Source organism: Dermochelys coriacea, chromosome 2, assembly GCF_009764565.3.
Source record: "Dermochelys coriacea isolate rDerCor1 chromosome 2, rDerCor1.pri.v4, whole genome shotgun sequence".
In the NCBI taxonomy this organism is placed as follows: domain Eukaryota; kingdom Metazoa; phylum Chordata; order Testudines; family Dermochelyidae; genus Dermochelys; species Dermochelys coriacea.
The window spans coordinates 109,859,136-109,879,615 of NC_050069.1; the positions used below are offsets into that span (position 1 = coordinate 109,859,136).

At 40.1% G+C, this 20,480-nt stretch overlaps 1 protein-coding gene across 1 annotated transcript in view; it reads right to left on the bottom strand.

Moving 5' to 3' along the window:
- CDKAL1 (CDK5 regulatory subunit associated protein 1 like 1) overlaps positions 1–20,480 on the bottom strand; it is a 618,432-nt gene that overhangs the window by 367,047 nt on the left and 230,905 nt on the right. Inside the window, 1 exon segment of the mRNA XM_043508315.1 lies at positions 17,728–17,831. Within this exon segment, the coding sequence (XP_043364250.1) occupies positions 17,728–17,831 (104 nt within the window).

The following is a 20,480-nucleotide window of genomic DNA, read 5'->3' on the forward strand; positions in this document are numbered from 1 at the left end:
ACCCCAAATAGCTTTCGTCAAACATTCCTCTCTGGTCGCTTAAACTGCCAATGTTAAAAGATTAGTGGAGACTTGTCTGCACGAGTCTTAGTTCAAGCCCTCAAAACAAGAGCTCTCATCCATTTTTGTAATTTTCTTTCCATAATAGTGCACTGTATCCATACATGTACAGTAATGATTCATCAAATGACACTTTACACATAGGCACCATTATTGAACAGGTTTGACTAAGACAAAGACGAATCTGCTCTTGCTAAGAGATGTTATAGTTGCAACACTAACTTATCAGGCTAGCTGTCTTTTGAACAAAGCATATTGGTTGCGACAATTTGCACAAAGTTAGCACCCCATACTGAAAAAGTCAGGATTTTCAGGATACATGCATTTTATTTCACATTATGGTATTAAATGGATTTATATTTTGGAATGTGCAACCAAAACATGAATCACAATCTAAAACACCCAGACAATGTAACCCCATTCAACCCTATTAGCACAATCTCTACAGAAGAGAAGTTCACATTATAAAATCCACAACAATGCATCTCTAGATTTGACTATCCCAATTATGGGTGTGTTTCTGCTCCCACTGACTTCTATGGGAGGAGGATCAAACCTCAGGGAAACCTGGACTTTAGATTTGTAGGTACATAACCTATACTCCTCAAAACGCCTTCAAATCTCTCCTAAAATTCACCTCTATTGTGCTGCAGACAATAGCTAGGCAGTGGGTATTCTGGCCTGCTGTTTAATATACCAGATATAATAAAGATACTGTTACCTTATTCTCTCTTACATAATTTCTGCCATCATATGCTTATACTGTAAGCACTTCAGGGCCAGAACTGTCTTTTCATTGTGTGCACACAACAGGGTAAGTGCCCCCCTTTGGTTGGATGTGTCTGCATTCTTTCAGTAAGTAGTCCTGACCCAGGTATGGGGCAGTATCTCCTGGGCTTCCTCCCTGGAGACATTTTCTTCTGGTGGCCCTCCCTGGGCTCAGTCCCTATTCAGTCCCCGCAGCCAGCTCTCCTACTCTCCTGGTCCCTGCTAGTAAACTGTCTTTGGCTTAGTCCTAGCAGCCAAGCCTCTCGCTCCCCTGGTCCCTGCCCATACTGAGCAGTCCATGGATCTGCTGCTCTTCCAGCCAGGCACGCAGTCCTCTTGCCTGCAGCTCTAAACAGCAACTAACTACTGCTTTGTTCTACAGCTTCTTTTATCAGACCTGCCTGGCCTCTGATTGCGCATTCCAGCAGCCTTTCCTCACAACCACTGTAGGCCACTTGGAGGACCACTCCACTGCTCCTTTCCTGAGATGAGCATGGGAGAACCTGGAGGCCTCCACCAGACAGCCTTTTGGCCTAGTCAACAACATCTAGCACAATGGTACCCTGGTTAAATGTTGGAACCTTCCAGGCATTGTAATAACACAGATTAATAACAATGCCTCTCAATTGTTGCCTTTGTAGGGGGAGTATCTGATTTTACAAGCATGCATGAGGTATCATGTTCTTGCAAAATCCAGTCTGATTCATTCACATCTTAGACTTGACATGTTGCTGAGCAATATGTGGAGATCTAATAATGCCATAATGTAAATACAATTTATATAATCCATAATCTGTTAGGCTATCCTTAATTGTACCAATTGACTCAATGACCTGGTCCCACAAGCCTTGCTTGGGTGAAACTCATTTATTTCAGGAGGAATTTTACCTAGGAATGAGGGATCAAGATCTAATAGGGCAGCCAATGAGTGTTGTGTGATTAATGCAACTATATATACAATATTACATCATCACCCTATTTTTAGCTCTTTGTAATTTTCTGGAATTTCACCCTGTCAGCTGAATTTTTCTGTGCTGGTTTTTCTGTCTAAAGGTGTTTATTTTTAAAAATACTTTGACCATTATAAAAAAATCTTGTAACTTTTTTTTTGAGCAGAGCTAGAAATGAAACAGCTATGTGGATAGCTGATAGCATGAGACAGGGTTATATAACTGGGAATACTGAGTAGAAGCAAGGAAGTGGAATTACCTCTGTATTAGGAATTAGCGAGACCATTACTGGAATACTGCATTCAGTTCCATAGGTACTAGAACTAAGAATGCAGGGGGTGCTGCAGCACCCCCTGACTTGAAGTGTTTTCCATCATATACAAGGCTTACAATTTGGTTCAATGGCTCTCAGCACCCCACTATACAAATTGTTCCAGCACTCCTTTCCAGCTCCAGTGTTCACATGTCAGAAACAATGCTGAAAAATTGGACAAGGTTCAGAAAAGAGCAACAAGAATGATTTGAGGTCTGGAAATCCTACTTTACCACAAGACACAAAAGAAGCTTAGTTTATGTAATTTATCCAAGACAAGGGTAAAAAGTAAAGTTGATTATGGTCCGTAAGTGCCCACATAAGAAGATGATTTCTCATAGTGGAGACTACTTTGTTTTCCAGATTAAAGGCACAATGAGATCCAATGGCTGGACATTGAAGCTAGAGAAATTCAAACTGGAAATAAGAAACAGTTATTCACTTTCTTGTAACTGTTATTCTTCAAGATGTATTATATAGGCCAGGCCAGATGTGTGTGTGGCTCATGCACCGGTGCCAGAGAGTTTTCCCTTGCGGTAACAGTAGGAATGGCCTCACCTGTGACCTGAACTCCCTTGTGCTCCAAGCTCCACCCATTTTTCAGTTCCATCGTACTGGACTGTAGATGATAGGCTCAGATAGCTTTGGGAAAAAATTGTAGGTATATTGACTGAATGGGGTGGAAATCTAATACTATTTTGTAAAAAAACCTAAGGATCTGGCCTGAGCTGCACCTTGTCACTGTAGAATGTGGATCAAGGAGGATCCATTTTCAAGACCCGTAACCCCACCTCACCTCTCCTTGCAGATGTGATGGCTACTAAGGTGGCTACCTTCACTGAGAGGTGTAACTGAGAGCAAGAGGTTGATGGTTCAATTTGAGGGCCAATGATTGCTGACAGAACGAAATTCAAATCCCAAGGACAGAAAAGTCTATCGAGACCTTTTAGGAACCTGGCTGTTATAGGATTAGAGAAAACAATCCTTCCACCAATACAGGGGTTAAACTGTGAAATTGCAGCCAGGTGCACCTTAATGGAGCTGACTGCTAGGCTTGACATTTTTGAGATGTAAAAGGTAGTCCATAATCTTTAGAATTGTAGACCGCATAGGAGACACACTGTTGCTAGCTTCCCAGATAAAAGAACACTTCCATTTACTAAGGAAAGGAGCTCACATGGGTGGTTTTCTGCTATTTGGTGGGACATTCTGGATTGTGTGCCTCATCTGGCTATAACCACTAAGGAACAATTCTGTAAGGTGCAGCATTTGAGAATTACAGTGCACCTGCCTGTGATTCTGGGAGATCAAGCCTTTGATTACAGAGAGAAGTAAGGGTTCTCAAGTGGACAACCTGCACAGAGTACCACAGAGTACATGGCCACAGTGGAACAACGAGGATTATTCCATTTCATTTTTGCTTCAGACAATGATCCTGGGAATGAGTGGCCCAAGTGCGTATGCATTCAGCAGGTCTTTGTCCCACGGGAACATGAAAGCATCCGAGATGGCCCTGGGACTGTGACCCACTTTTGAACAGCATCAGGGACATTTCCTGTTCTGGTAAGTTGCAAATAAATCCACTGTCGGAACTCCTCCTACTTGAAACACTGATCTTAGAATAGCTGTGTTGAGAGACCATTTGTGATGCATGTTGAATAACCAGTTCAGGCAGCCTACTGGGCAATTCTGGACTCTTACCCAGTATGGTGTCTTGAGAGTTAACAAGTTCCATATGTAGAAATTCCACAACCTGACTGCCTCTTAACACAAGCAATCTGAACTAACGGCACCTAGCTTTTTCACATAAAACACCGCTGTGGTCGTGTCAGTGAGTACCTGGATGGTCCTGGCCTGCAGGACATGCTGATGTGCTCTGGATATTGTACACAACTTGAGAACATTTATTACCAATGCACCTCAGGGTGGAAGCTTGATTAAGCCACACACCTGCACACTGCAGAGATGTAGTCTGGTGTGAGAGTTCACATTTGTACAAGCAACCATGCACCTCAGGAGCCTGATGTACTTCTGCACTGCAGTTTGTGTTTGATCTTTGAACAATGCACAAAGGTTCCATGGAGCAAGAGATCAAGTCCCAATGAACTCTATTCTCAATAAACTCCCAGGGCCATCCCAATGAACTCTGTCCTTTGGAGTGGCAACAAGATTGATTTTTGTTTGTTTATTTTCAGGCCTAAGCAGTTGAATAGACAGAGAGTTCGATGGATACTGTTCTCCACCTAGTGACTGGAGCAACTCCATACCAATCAATTGTCCAGGTAAGGATACATGTGGACGTCCCAAAGGCAAAGACAGGCTGCTACCACTGCCATACATCAAAGGATAGTATGGTGAACTGGTAATGATCTCCTCCTCCCATGAACCTGGGCTGTCCTCAGAAATAATGTGATTCAAGCTGTAGCAGTCACAACTGGATGTCAACATAGACTGAGCAAGAATTGCGTAAGTCAAGAGATGTGGCATCTTATTGTGAAAAGGAAAACTCCTGAATGCTAAGACCAATGACATATTAGAAAAAAACAAGGGAGGAGTACACAAAAACAGACAAAGCAGTGAAAAGTGATGCAAGTAAAGATAAATGGAGATATGTTGGAGACCTAGCAGCTGAAGCTGCTGCTATGATAGGAAACCAGAGTCATTTACCAAGTGACTTTACCAAGTCATTTACTAAAACCCTGTACAGAAACTTCAAACAAGAAATGGGCCAATAAAAAGTAAAGATGGAGAAATGCTCCTGTCCCCCTCTTCCTCTCTACTCCCCAATCCCTTTTTCCCATGTCTTTCCCGCCCCTACTCCCTCTACAGTACAGTCCTTCACACTGTTTGGGTGACAGCAGGGGAAACACAGAAAGCCAAAGACGGGCTCTCTGCTCTCAGTTCTGGTGCCTAACGCTACAACAGTCTGCAGCAGCTGGGAGAAGCAATTGCAGTGCAAGTCTTGCTCAGCTGCTGAAGCTCTGAGATGGAGCATGCTAAGCGCAATCAGAATCTTCAGAAAATTTAGCTGCCAAACTCTATCAAGTCTCTACTGAGCATGTGCTATCAGATTTTCAGAGACCTGAAACATGGCCACAGAGGGAAAAAAGCATACTTCTGAGTTCAGAACAACTCCCCTACTAAATTTCATGTTCCTGCTTCAAAGGGTAGTGGCACTAGAGCTTCTCAACACAATAGTTGTAATACTTTATTTTTAAAAGGCACAAGTTGTCCTAATCTTGTTCTTGAAAATGGCTGAAACATTTTAACTGAAACTTTCACAATAAATTCAACCTGAGACAGAGACACAGCTTGGAAAATTTCCGCCCGAACAGTTAAAGTTTGGCAAAGTGCTGTTCCATGAAATTTTTAGTCAGGCAAACAATTCCACACATGCATTCAAGGAGTAACCTCAGACGTAGAGTCCATGAGAGGTCATCCTGTGCAGAGGACATTTTGTAGAGCAAAAGGGCATCCTTCTTGCTGCGTGACCGCATACATATGGTGCCAGACAATCATCCCAGGGATACAGCTGGTCAGGAAGTCATATTCAAGGATTTCATGGGCATGCAATGCACATGGTGCACACCACACAACTGATAAGCAACTGAAAACAGGGACTTACAATGAAAGTCAGGCAACCTTGATAATAGGTAGCGCTACCAGCTCCACCTATAATGAAAAATGTCAGCAAAATTGTAAATAAACTAAATCTTCTCTGAACAGATGAATCATTTCAGAATAATTTTGGGGATGGGTGAATTCCCACTTCTGCCTTCCTATTGAGGCCGCGGCTGCTTGTGAGGGCATAGCCTAAAAATCCCATCCCAGAGAAGGTCAGAGAAGTGGTGGGCCTATCCTATCCAGGGGGTGATGTGTGTGTCTCTCTCTCTTTCTCACTGATGGCCTGGGGCAGGGATTGCAGCCTGGCTCGCTCAGCATTCAACACCAGTCCAGGCTACTGCTGCTGCTTCCTGTCCATCCAGCAGGGAGAGAGGGGGTAGCACTGACAATGCAGCAATTATGAGCCACAACCTTGTCCAGCCCGCAGAAACGTTTGCAGGCCCAGGGAAAACAGTAAAACTCTGGCCGGACAGGAGCTATGAAAAATCAAGGGAATGGGGGGCAGAAATCAAACTGGGGGCTCCCGCAAAGCAAATGGCACCCCTGTCACTGAACTTTCTGCCTGCAGCCACCAACTTGTTAAAAAGTCATGTCAGGCTAGGCACCCCCTGAGTGAAGGACCAATGCAAGAGAACTTATGCTAGTTTCAGTCTTGTTTGAATAATGGTTTAATAATTACTTTACTTATGTTTGTTTTGTTTTAGTAGAATAGCACTCTGTTGTTCGTTTGATGACAATGAAAAATGCATCCCCTAACCATTTGAAATAGTTTATTTAGTGTAACTGAATAGCAGTGTGCTTCTGACCACTTCAATGGGTTTGCAATAGAATCTTAAGTCTTTAAATACAGGAAAGTGCCCCCATATAGCTTAATAAAATCTTCCTAGAAACAAAAATTGCAACAGTATATCCCAAATTTCCCAGCAAGCATACTATTAAAGGAGATTAACAACTAGTGGATAGATAGGAAAGTAAATTTTAAGAGATGATTTAGTAGTAAAATAATTCACATAATCAAAATATAGCAGTAAAAAAAAAATCAATGCTACGTATAAGTGAAAACCAATAAAATTAATTAAAAAAAATGAGTGAGACTATTGCCAAATTTAAGTTTTGGTGGACTTAACAAACATCTTAATTTATAGTGCTGAATGGCTCAACCAACAGCCTCACATGCAGCATTTAGAGAAAGCACCAGAACTCTTATTTAACAAATGGTGACTTCACTACCAAACATCAGAGATGAAGCCTGGGCCTCTGGAATTTTGGCATCATTAGTAGGTGAACATTTTTATGATACCACACTGTCACCATCAGATCACGTACTTTCATTTGGGTGGAAAAAATCTAGACCTACCAGTAGTTACATAAAAGTTCTGTGAGTTAGCTATTCTGTCTGTGCGCTACATTTACAGATATATTAAGCAAAATATTAAGCAAAAGATTCACCAACAACAAAATAAAATCCAGATTTGCAAGAGGTGTTTTTTTTTTGTTTTTATAAACTATGGGCATGTCTACACTTACCTCCGGAGTGATCAATCCAGCAGGGGTCGATTTATTGCATCTAGTAAAGACGCGATAAATAGACTGCCGAGCGCTCTCCTGTCGACTCCAGTACTCCACCAGAGCAAAAGGCGCAGGTGAAGTCGATGGGGGAGCATCAACGGTCAACTTACTGTAGTGAAGAACACTAAGTACGTTGACTTCAGCTATGTTATTCATGATCGATCCCCCGCTCAGTGTAGACCAGGCCTACGATGGGAAAGTTTCTTCTGTAAAACTCAAAGAACTGTTTAGTCAGCAAATCACTGTTTCATCTCATTCATCTACCGCATGCCCCAATTAAACTTTAGGTCTCCTGCAGTCATTTGATGTGGTCCTCAAAGTCGACAATGTTGAAATTGGAAAAACAATGAGGAGTCCTTGTGGCACCTTAGAGACTAACAAATTAATTTGGGCATAAGCATTCGTGGGCTAAAATCCACTTTATCAGATGTTTTAGCCATGAAAGCTTATGCTCAAATAAATTTGTTAGTTTCTAAGGTGCCTCAAGGACTCCTTGTTGTTTCTGCTGATACAGACTAACACGGCTATCACTCAGAACATTAAAATTATTTTCACCCATTTGAAATTAAATTTTCAACAATACAAGTTGGGTCTGTAACAATGTCAGTGGAGGGAATCCAGTAATTAAGTTTTATTTCTCTCCTGTTTGGCTGTCTTCTTTTCTTTGGTGTGATACTAAGTAGAAAAATCAATTAAAAAAAAGTAGAAATCTTTTTGAAGTCTAGTGAACCCTTTCATTTTAGTGTGTGATTTCTTTTTTGTATCACAAGATACAGAATTAATTCGAACTGGTATTAAACTATCAAAATAAACAGCTATGCATACTGCACAAATACATTTTAAGCTGAATCAAAATCGAATAGCACAGCTGACAAAGGAAATTCTCCCTCTGCTGATGCGAAGTGCAGACTGGAAACCGAGGAATATGTTTGAATGGAAGCCCAGAATTCAACCACAAATATGTAACAATTTGAAAAACAGATGCAAATAGAGAAAATAACTATCAAAATACTTTTAAAAGGACAAATTTCACTACCCTTCTTAGACAAATACAGCTCCAGGAAATTAAAATCCAGAAAGAATACCCTGAGTCAGGCCAGAAGAATCATCTTGATCCAATATAAAAAGCCTCCTAATTATTTTTTAGACAGTAAATGATTTAAAGTCAAACTAAAGTCATCTAGAAGTATTACAACAAAGTAGAGATATGAAAATCTCTGATTATTATATATACAAACAACTGGCTAATCTACTCTAATATGTGGGCTTAGCATACAAGAAATTTAACAAGTGAAATGTTAACAACCTAATGTCACAACATCTCATGCATTTTTGGAAGCAAAATAAGAGACAAAATTCCTGACTGAAGATGGTTTTTATGGAAGACGACATGTACTGGAAAAAGCAAACAATTATAAAGTATTTGGCAAAATTATCCTGTATGAAAGAAAAACAAAACAAAAAGCGAGATATTCTCTCATTTTAGGACATCAGAAACAAGCACAGATAAGCATTCTCAGCTAAATTCTTAGCATTCTCAGTTAAATCTTAAAAACAATTAAGTTTAAAATTAATTTACTATGTTAATGAAAATACACCTTTTTGTTCCTTTTAAACTGACACTCTGCTTCTTTTCTTGGTTGGTGGTTCTGTGTTTTCAGACTTCAGTTGCATAGTAGCATTATCATTTTTTCTTAAAGGCCCATTAGAAAACATTACATAGGGACATAAAAAACTAATTTGTCATGGTGCCCCATATAGCTTTGAGAAACGACAGGTTGGTACCAAAATATTTATCTTGGCCTAAGCATTTTCTGCATTAGCAAGAGGCAGCATCCAAGACTTAAACATTTTATAGGAAAATCCATAGAGAATTTTAACCATCTTAACAGAAGAAACTGCTGTTTACTTTAGCTTTAGTTATAGCCAAAAGCATGAAAAAGTAAAGACGACAAGTTTTTTAAAAATTTATATTGAAGTACATTGGAAATGAAGCAATCCAAGGTCACTGGAGTGCAGCTCAAAAGTAGACTGCAACAGTACTAGAATGGAGTATATTGTTTTCAGAATTCTGACCAGGGTGAAGATTTATCTTAGAAAAATATTGCCCCTGGATGAAAAGACAGACAGAGGAATACAATATTCCAAGTAAAGTTGAGTATGAATTGTATTTTTAGTTTCATAGGAAATACTGTGATTTTGAAAAAAATTCTGTTCCCTCTACCACCTCAGTTCATTCCACTGCCAACCCAGAAGACCATGATAGGACTGAGAAAGAGGGGAAGGTGGGAGGACGTGCGAATATGCAAAGTCATCCCAAAGAATTCCGGTGACAAGTAAGTATCCATTTTTTTGAGTGTCTCTATGTATTCCCACTTATAGGTACTTTGTCAAACAGTGTTGAACACCTTGGAGATGGGAACAGAGTCCTAAATGAAAAATGACTAACTCTGCTCTGCCAAATGTGGCAACTAGAAGTAAGATCCAGCATGTAATGTTTACTGAACATGCGCACTGACTTCCAAGTATCAGCCTTGCAGATTTCTGTGGGATAGGAACCAATAAATAGGAACCAATAAAGCAAAAGATACTGATACAACTCTAGCAGAATTAGAAGATACCACAGATGGCTCGGAAACTTGAGGAAAAAGTCTGAGCGAACACCCTGTGACCCATAGGATTCTTAGCATGAGAAACAACAATCTAGATGACTTCCCAAAAATTTTAGTTCTATCTAAGCAGTAAGCAAGAGCTCTCCTAGCAACTCAAATATGTAACAGACTCCACTTTACTAGCATGAGATTTGAGAAAATTAGTCTATCAGTTTTATGTCTCATTGATGGGAAACACATGATTTTTGGAAAAAAACCTGGAATTAAGTCTAAGAACCATTTTATCTTTGTGAAAATTAGTAGTGGGTCAGGCACCAACATGTGGAAGTCACTCACCCTTCTGGCTGTGGTGATGAAGACCATTTAATAGTTAAAGAAATAAAAGTTATATAAAATAATGAACACTCTGCCATGGGTTCAAAGGCTGACCTCAAAAGCATCAATAATACCAAATTAAGGTCCCAAGATGAGACAGGAGCACTTAATGGAGGATATATGTTAATAACCCCTTCATATACCTTTTGTCAGAGTCATACACAATAATGATCTAACCTCAACCAAATCTTGATAAACTGAAATAGCAGTTGAGTAACTTTTAAAGAAGAATTAAACTATCCTTCAGACTTTATGTACATTAAATGCTCCAGAATACAGAGTATAGCAGCTGTCGCTGGAGAATTAAATTTTCCTTCCATCCAAGTGATAAATCTAGTCCATTTTAATTGGTAACACTTTCTCATTCATAATTTTCTAGAACTGAACAGTACATTCTATATCAAAGAAGAACATGATTGCTCGAGACTTGTCAAAGTCTGATGGCTGACACTATCAGATGAAAAGAGTGTGGGTCTTCTTGGAGAATCCTCCCTGGTTGCTGTGACAAATATCTAATATTGACAGTGGAAGACGCAGTGCAATCCATCTGACAATTAATGAAGGTCTATATACCATTGTTGTCTGAGCCATGCTGGAGAAATCAAAATAAATTTTGCCCTGTCCTGCCAAATCTTCTTACCACTTTCTGAATTAATGGAAAAGGGAGGAAAGAATAAAGCAGTGGAGAAGAAAAGCATCCAACAGGAATTAACAGGTCATCCCTGCTCTTGAAAAGAAGACGGGACATTTTTGTTGATTTCCACTGTAAACAGGTTTACCCAGGGTTGACCCCAATGGGAAAAGATGTCTTGAGCTACTCATTCCTTCAGGAACCACTTGTGAATTTGAGAACTGTCCCAGCTGAGATAGTCTGCTAGCACATAGCTTTCCCCTGTTAAATGCAGGGCAACTGGCTAGATACTGTACAAAATATGCCAATCTCAGTCTGACCCATTTGGCACATAACTGGAATGAGTGAGCTCCCCATTGTTTGTTCACGTAATACAGCGGTCATGTTGTCCATTTGTTCACATAATACATAGTGGTCATATCGTCCATTGCTACCTGAATCACACGCCCTTGCTTATGAGGGAGCAAAGATCTTGAGAGCCAGATGGATGGCTCTTAATTCTAACACACTGATGTGTAAGCGCTTTTCTTGGAAAACCGAATGATCCCAATTGTAAACTGAGCCAAATGGGCTCCCAATCCTATATTGGATACTTCTGACATTATCACCACAATGGGGTTGGGGACGGAGTAGCCCACCTCTGAGAACATTCCATCTGTTTGTCCACAACTCAGCATCTGGAGATAAACATGTGAACACTGTCTTAATCGGACAAGTAATCTCATGACATCCAATCTACATTGACTGAATTCTGAGATGAGTAACAGGGTTTACATAAGCGGTAGTTCCCATCTAACCATCTATCTGGGCTACTTTTCCCCTCCCATTCCTTTCCAGCTATGAATTCGTCAGTGCTCAGCTGATGCCTACAGACTTGGTGAGAGATGGCATCTGGTTTACCAGTATCACAGGGGTACTCGAATTAATGGCTGATACATTTAGAACAAATTAAAGAAAATATATGTAGCCAACATATAGCATTTATTGCTGCATAACTGATGTTGTACTTACATTTTAAAAAGGGCTAAATAACTGACAATTAATAAAAAATTGCAATTGACTTCTTTAAACAAAGAGGAAATTTCAGCTCCAAAATATGGGCACAAGTTTTACAACTAACCTGTAATTCAAAGTTAGAAAACTATTTCAAACATATTAACCATTAGGAGTCAAAACATACAACATCAAGATAATACTAACCGGAAAAAATAATGTGTATAATATCTATGCCAATTCCGCTGCTGCTTTGTCTATTGTTTAGTATTTTGAAGCTTTTCCACTACATTAAGGGTCAGTGCAAAATCCCAGAGGGAGCAACCAGAGCAGTCTAGCAAGCATATATAGTGCACAGGCAGCAGCCTACTCTCCTTGGTGCAGGCAGCCAGGTCTGTGGGTTGGTGCAAAACCATCCTTCTGCCTCCTTGTGTAGTGATCAAGAGAGTAGCTCCTACATTTCAAAACATAGGGACTCCATATATGACAGGCCCTTAGAGCACAAGGTGGAGGATCTGTGGCCCTCTCAGGGTAAGGGCCTGTCACAATCTGTCCTTACATATAACTTTTGTAAGCACTTCCCATGTGATTCACGATTAGAACTTCCCATCTCCAGTATCTATGGTTCTGTAATAATCAGTTTTCAATCTAGCGTAAGAAAATGGATATTAAGCTTAACAAAAATTGTAGCTATACTAATTTTCCCTTTCATATGGTTTGACTGTGTACTCATGTAAAGTCAATATATACTGTTGTTGTTCTTCCACGATACTTTATTCCCCCATGAATAATTCCACAATATAAAAATAATGTAACTTCTCAATATGTAGCAAACAGTATATTTGATTCCATATTTCATGATTGTTTCCTTAACATATGAATCCTGAAGGGTTATAATATTACATCTCATTACTTGCTTCTATTTAATACTGGTAGCGATGTAATGTCAACTGTTAATACAACTCCGAGAACACACCTGCTGTGAGCTACTTAGCACTATCCTTCAAAAAAATTCAAAACCGAATAAGAGCAAGCTTTCCATAAGAACTAAGAATGTTTTAAGAGAGCATAATTACAAGTATAATTGCTTCAATATGATATTAACATTACTCTCTTTCAATCTAACTTCTCCTACTTCTATAGTTGCATTTGCCTGACAAAATCATCCACACCAAACTGACAAAAAATCCAGATAATCTAAACAGCTAACCTCGGTAAAAGTGTGCTGTTATCTTCATCACCACATCTTTCATTTGTCACATTCACTTATTCAATGCTGTTTCTAATTAGCTAAAATTTCAGAATGGATATTTGATATAGATACCACAATATTATTAATAATAATAATAAATAATGTCATATATATTCCAATTTAAAATGTTTATTGCATATACATTGATTAAAAGCATGTCAAATAATGGTTGTTCCTGTATCATCTAAATTATTTATCAAGATTAAAACACATTATCCTGAACAGCAATTTCATATTTCATTGTTGATGAAAACTTGTAACCTCCACAAACATATACTTCCAACTGGAGTCAAACAGTGTAACTGGGAATAAGGTCTCCTCCCCTTGAAAAGACTGTTTTTAATACATACGAGTGAGAATATATAGTGATAGACATAAGATTGACAACACTGTTATAAATTATTCTCTCTTTTAATGTAATGAGCTACACTTGATACTGCATGATTTATTCCACCAACTAGCACTAGAGAGATAAAAATAGCAACTGAACTTAACTCTTGCAATATCCTGTGATGGTATCCGCATTACATTAGCTAACACATCACCACTGAATGATTGCAGACTCTACAGGGGGTTCCACAGGCAAGTGAGCTTGATGTGCCATCAATTTACTTCGCAATGATTTTTTTCAAGTAGTGGAACCTGAACCAACGAAGTCTGAGAACTGCTACTCTATACATTTATACCATATAGATCTATTAAAAAGACAATTCTAAAATATGACTGGATTCCTGCCTCCAGGAATTTACAATCCAGTTCAGTCATGGGGGGAAAAAAAATCTAGCAGTTGATAGCACATGCTTGATGAAAGGGAGAAAATCTTGTCGTGAATTACTGATAGGCTTTATGGAGGATTTGAAGGAGGAGGTTGTTTAACCCACAAGAGCATTACATTTAATATATATAAAGAGCATTTAGAATCTTGGATAGATACTTTGTTTGGTAATGTTTCTCAGGAAGGCATTCTGTGCCAAAAAAAAATTCTATTCACCATATTTTTAAATTCTGCAATTTTTATTTGTCAAATAAATGTGGGGGCTCCAGCATGGCATTGGGGAGCACAAGCCACTGGCTACACAGAGGTGGGAGATCACTGTGCAGCTCCCTCCTACCCCTGCGACACGGACTCAGCGATGAGTCTGTACCCAACCGTAACACAGTGTGTCATAAATATAAAGGGAAGGGTAAACACCTTTAAAATCCCTCTTGGCCAGAGGAAAAACCCTTTCACCTGTAAAGGGTTAAGAAGCTAAGATAACCTCGCTGGCACCTGACCAAAATGACCAATGAGAAGACAAGATACTTTCAAAGCTGGGGGGGGGGGAGACAGACAAAGGCTCTCTCTGTCTGTGTAATGCTTTTGCCAGGAACAGAAAAGGAATGGAGTCTTAGAACTTAGTAAGTAATCTAGCTAGATATGCATTAGATTCTGTTTTGTTTAAATGGCTGATAAAATAAGCTGTGCTGAATGAAATGTAGATTCCTGTTTTTGTGTCTTTTTGTAACTTAAGGTTTTGCCTAGAGGGATTCTCTATGTTTTGAATCTGATTACCCTGTACGATATTTACCATCCTGATCTTACAGAGGTGATTCTTTTACTTTTTCTTCTATTAAAATTCTTCTTTTAAGAACCTGATTGCTTTTTCATTGTTCTTAAGATCCAAGGGTTTGGGTCCGTGTTCACCTATGCAAATTGGTGAGGATTTTTATCAAGCCTTGCCCAGGAAAGGGGGTGTAGGGTTTGGGAGAATTTTGGGGAGAAAGATGGTTCCAAGCAGGCTCTTTCCCTGTTATATATTTGTTAGACGCTTGGTGGTGGCAGCAATAAAGTCCAAGGGTAAAAGGTAAAATAGTTTGTACCTTGGGGAATTTTAACCGAAGCTGGTAAAAATAAGCTTAGGGGGTTTTCATGCAGGTCCCCACATCTGTACCCTAGAGTTCAGAGTGGTGAAGGAACCTTGACATAGTGCAAGGACCGAAACACCCCAGGACCCTGCCTCTCTGTGCCAGGTACACCAGGTGTGGGCAAGCAGGCTCAGCAAGGCAGGATCCAAGTGCGGGAGGATCCAGATGTGGGTTGAGAGGATTCTGTGTGGGTCAATCTGGGTGCGGTTGGCTCAGTGGGGGATCCAGGTGCGGAGGGACATCTGGAGGCACATGGGCTTGTTGGGGGGTTCTGGGTGCAATAGTGGGACTCTGCAGGGGCGTCCAGATGAAGGTGGTTGGGGCTCAGCAGGGGAGATCTGCAAGTGTGGGGGATAGAGCTTGGCAGAGGGGTGTGGGTGTGTGGCGTTCAGTGGGGGGTCCAGATACTGCGGAAGTGGCTCGTCAGGGTGGTCCAGATGTAAGGGGAGTGGGGCTCATCGGGAGGGCAGAGGATTCAGAGTGCAGGGGGTGAGGCTCAGTGGGAAGGTCTGGGTATGAAGGGGTCTGGATTCACAGGGGGTTGGATGGATGGGGTGCAGCTCCCTCCCCTTGCAGCTGAGGAGTGATGAGTGTAGGAAGTAGGGACGGGGGGAGTTTGCAGAGCTTCCTGCAGCTGGGAGAGAAATCTGGGGGTGGGTCTTATCCAGCCCTGGATACCGTTCAGGGGAAGAGGAAGCCTGTCCTCCCCAGCCCAGCCGGGACTAGCAGCTGAGCCTGGCGTAGGGTAGGAGCCACAAGCTGGGTCTTCCTCAGTCTCATCCCCTGCCCCACAGTGATTTACCTCTCTGCTGGCTACCCTCGGCACCCGAAACATACTGCTGGGGAGGGTCGCATGACCGCTCTAGTGGCTTCCCTTTGCTTCCCCATCAAAATGTCATTTTTCTGCAGGAAAGCAAAGAAATCTGGGGGGAGGAGGGGGCATAAATTCAGTGCATGCCCAGTGGCACAGAATTCCCCCAGGAGTATACTGGGCATGTTGAAATAAAAACTTGTAAGCTTAGACCTTGATTGTAAGCATTTCTACTCACAAAGGGAGGTTAAGTCCCATTGAAGATTTGTGCTTAAGTGGTTCCCTAAATAAGGGTGGATTTAGAACTTTCTTAAGTGCTGTGGCCTTACTACTTATGTAGCATCCATATACGTTTTTAGTCAAACACTAAAAACATATCAAAATAATATCTAAGCTCCAACTTGAACTCACAGAAACAAGAACATTCATAGTTAAGTAAAGGATAACCCATACTTTTTGTTCGTAGACACCACAGATGTCTAAAAAGAAATGAGATATCACACATCATATCTGTCACTACATCTAGATGCAACAAGAAGATTTAAGGCTATAGAGAGAAGCCATTCAATTTCATTTCCCTGGATTTAAATTAGAACATTTGTACTACTTTAACACAGTGGGCAAATTAATCCATGGAACAATGCCATTTACTTTAGTGAGTTTACACAAGGCATGAAATTGGCACAATAGCTGTATTTGTATTTACTTGAAGGAAGGGTAAAGTTAGAGATCTATCCAGGGACAAACTGTAAATATTAGAATTCTTCCATGAGGATTGTAGTGCTTCCCAAGCAAGTGCATGAGCTATGAGTGGATAAAAACCTAGGAAATGGCAGCTTCGTAGCCACCCCGATTAAAAATTCACATATCCAATAATAAATCAAAAGACGTCATTACAATTTTTCCATTTAGATTTTAAGCATATAATAGCTCCTAGTAAGAGATACTGTGGATCTTAATTGCTTCAAAATGAATCCTTAAACCCAACATCACAGTGAGAAACATCCTAGAGGAACTCCAAAAGACCCATTTTTAGAACAGCAATGCATCCTAAAAACACAGCATCATAAGAACTCTAATGAGGTTTTAATTAAATTAGTTTTTACTGTAAGCTTACATTCTAAGGAAAATAATTATTATTATTTTACAATACATAAAGTGAAGGATTAAGAGCCTCTAAAATTACTTTTAAAACACAAGCAATTTTTATTCAATGTCACACAAAAGGATCTGAAATCAGAAAACTTTCTTCCCTCCTATTTTTAAGAACAGCAAAAAAAAAAAAAATTCAAATCATCATCCTCAATAAATCTTGAGATGGACCTTTATATAAACAAGATAAAGGGCATGTCTACACTTACCTCCGGAGCAATTGATCCAGCGGGGGGGGGGGGGGGGGAAGGATCAATTTCTCCCATCTAGTGAAGACGCAATAAATCAACCGCCGAGCGCTCTCCCGTCAACTCCGGTACTCCACTGGAGCGAGAAGCGTAGGCGGAGTCGATGGGGGAGCAGCAGCAGTCGACCTGCTGCAGTGAACCGTGGTAAGTAGCTCGAAGCATGTCAACTTCAGCTACGCGATTTTCATAGCTGAAGTTGCACAGCTTAGACCGACTTTGCTCACCTTGAGTGTAGACCGGCCTAAGACCAATGAAATATTTCTGTGGCAATACTAACTCCTGAAAGTACTGGTGCATAATGTAATGAATGCAGCAATTAACTACAGCGGGCACCAGCAAGCTCACTTTCAACATCTTTGTAATACAAATAATACATTAACCTACCACCAAGTCTATCTTATAAAAAGGATGGGAGTAAGATCTTGTAATCTTAAAATAGATTTAGGTAACTGGAATAACCTTACCTTGAAAAGACTGTTTGGCTCTGTCCACTAGTTCTTCAACTGGATAACTTGCTAGGTCTCCTCTGGCATGCTTGGTTTTGCAATAGGTACATGCATTGAGACACCTATTTAAAAGTTTAAAATACATTAGTTTACTGTCAACAAATACCCTTCACAATACTTTAATACACACAATTGTAGCAAAACAAAAATACAACTTTTATATGTAGAAATGCAGAGTACTACCACATTAATTTAATAAACAAAAACAAAACAAGAAAACATTTTCACACTAGTAAATCCGCCATATAAATTGGTCTGGTTTATTCTTCCTCCCTATTTTAGAGAGATAAAACCAAAGTAGTTTACTCAGACTTTAAAAGCCAAAGGGTTAAACCCTACAGCCAGTGGAAATTTTGTGCAAGGACTGCAGATCAGAAATCAAGGTCTTTCTAAAAAGTAACAGGCTCACAAGATTTTCACATGAAACTCTTTACAGTTTGAATTTTTGGCTGTATTTCCCACCATTTCTACCTCCAAGTTCAGCTCCTGTGATGGCAGGGATGATGCAAGTGCAAAGCCCAGCACCTGCTGCTTCTGGCTTTTAAGCACTGTTTTGTGCAGACCTGTCTACATTAGTGCTCCCACTGTTGCTGAATGAGTAATTTTAGTCAAAAATCCAAGTGCAGACTTATTCAGACTTCAGTGTTACCATAAAAAACAGAAATGCATGAGAATCTAAGGACTAAGCCACAAATTTCCAGCCTTTTAGTCTAGAAATTAAACATGAATTCCACAGGCAGAATTACAACTCTATCTTCTCTTATTCAAATAGGCATATAAGCCTTCATAAAATTTAGAAAAGCATTTAATGTGACAGATTCTTACAATTGTCTTAAAACCATTTTGTATACTTTAAAAATCTTGAAAAATACATTTTCCCCTCTCTTGTGTCTTATTTGGCTTAACAATATTAATGTATGAAATAGTGAGGGCAGAATCATTAAATGAGAAGAGAGTTTGATGACCAATTGGTGTATGGGAAGCATTAAGAAAAACATCCATAAGAAACTGCAAGAACTTCAGGGTGTCTCATTTATCTGACAATATATTAAAGCCAGATTAGTTCACTGCAGCAAGGATAGGAGGATCATAAAATGCTCACTGCAAACTTTTCTGGGATTAGTCCTGGCAGTGCCATGAACATCGTAAGGCAGAAAGTTAACAGCAGATTTTTTAAAAGCTGACTTATTTCCCCATAGCCATTTAGTAGGCAGAATTATCAAGATTTGAAAGAAAGAAAGAAAGAAAGAAAGAAAGAAAGAAAGAAAGAAAGAAAGAAAGAAAGAAAGAAAGAAAGAAAGAAAGAAAGAAAGAAAGAAAGAAAGAAAGAAAGAAAGAGAAAATGTTACTCTTGTTCTTGGTTAAAAATAAATAATGTTCATTATCACAAACACAAAACCACTACTTCGATATTATAAAGCATTTGGATGCCAGAAAAATAATAGTCTGAATATGGAAATCATTTTAAACAATAACTAATGAAATATAGTAGGGAACAGAAGAGTTTTCTGAAGCAAGTTAATAAAGATAAAGAAACTCATCAAACTACTACATGATTTCATTTATCACTTGGGCACATACACTGTGTTGCCATCTGTCAGGATATCTGCAACCCCATGACTGGGAAACTAGTTGCCAGTGGCAGTTTTAAAAAAGGACCTAAAAATATCATGGCTACCTGCACATGTCTTTGGTTTCCACTTATTCAGGATTGGGGCACCAACAACTGCAGCCCAACTCGGCCTAGGGACATAGGGAATTCAAGCAATTGAATGATGCCATTCAAATTGAATACAGGACTTTTATGGGATCCCAGATAGAAAATCAGAGTGGCATTCTGAATAGCTAATTTTACTGTGTCCCCAGTTTCAGGACCAAGCAAACAGGTCAGATGATGAATGTCATGCATCTGCAAGCAAAGTAATGAAAACCAAGCACATAAGGCTGCCAGGTCTTCTGGAGGTTTACAGCTTGGTCTCAGTGGCAAGGCAATCCTGAGGTGGCATAGAAGGAGGGTCATGCTTTGAAGCTGGGGCCCTGGTATACGTCCTGGCAGTCAGGGAGCAGACTCCAGACATGACTAGTTCAAAACAAAAAATCATATTGGGCTTGTGTCCTTTTTTGCTTTGTTACAATGTATAAATGAGGCCCAAAGATTCCATTCCCATGCTAAACATCTGTAGAATCATAGAATCATAGAATATCAGGGTTGGAAGGGACCTCAGGAGATCATCTAGTCCAACCCCCTGCTCAAAGCAGGACCAATCCCCAATTTTTGCCCCAGATCCCTAAATGGCCCCCTCAAGGATTGAACTCACAACCCTGGGTTTAGCAAGCCATTGCTCAAACCACTGAGCTATCCCTCCCCCCAAATTGGGTAGGATTGCACCAGAAGAGGTGCAATCCTACCCACACTCTGCTTCCCCCTCCTTTGATGTCCCCCCAAGTGCCGGGGGCTCTCCAACCCACCAGTGTACACTCTTCCTACAGACATCCTAAGATCCACAAGAGGTGACTATCTTAGGTGGTTTGTAGGAAAGAGAAGGAGACTTGTGGGTGCAGGAGGGATCCCCTTTCCTCACATCAAACAGATTTATCCAATACGTTTACTTTTAAATGTTAACAGCTCTGCATCCTGAAGCTAAAGTTGGGGTGGGGGTTAGAGCTAGAATAATGTTTTAACTATGGTGACAACCACTTTTAATATTTGC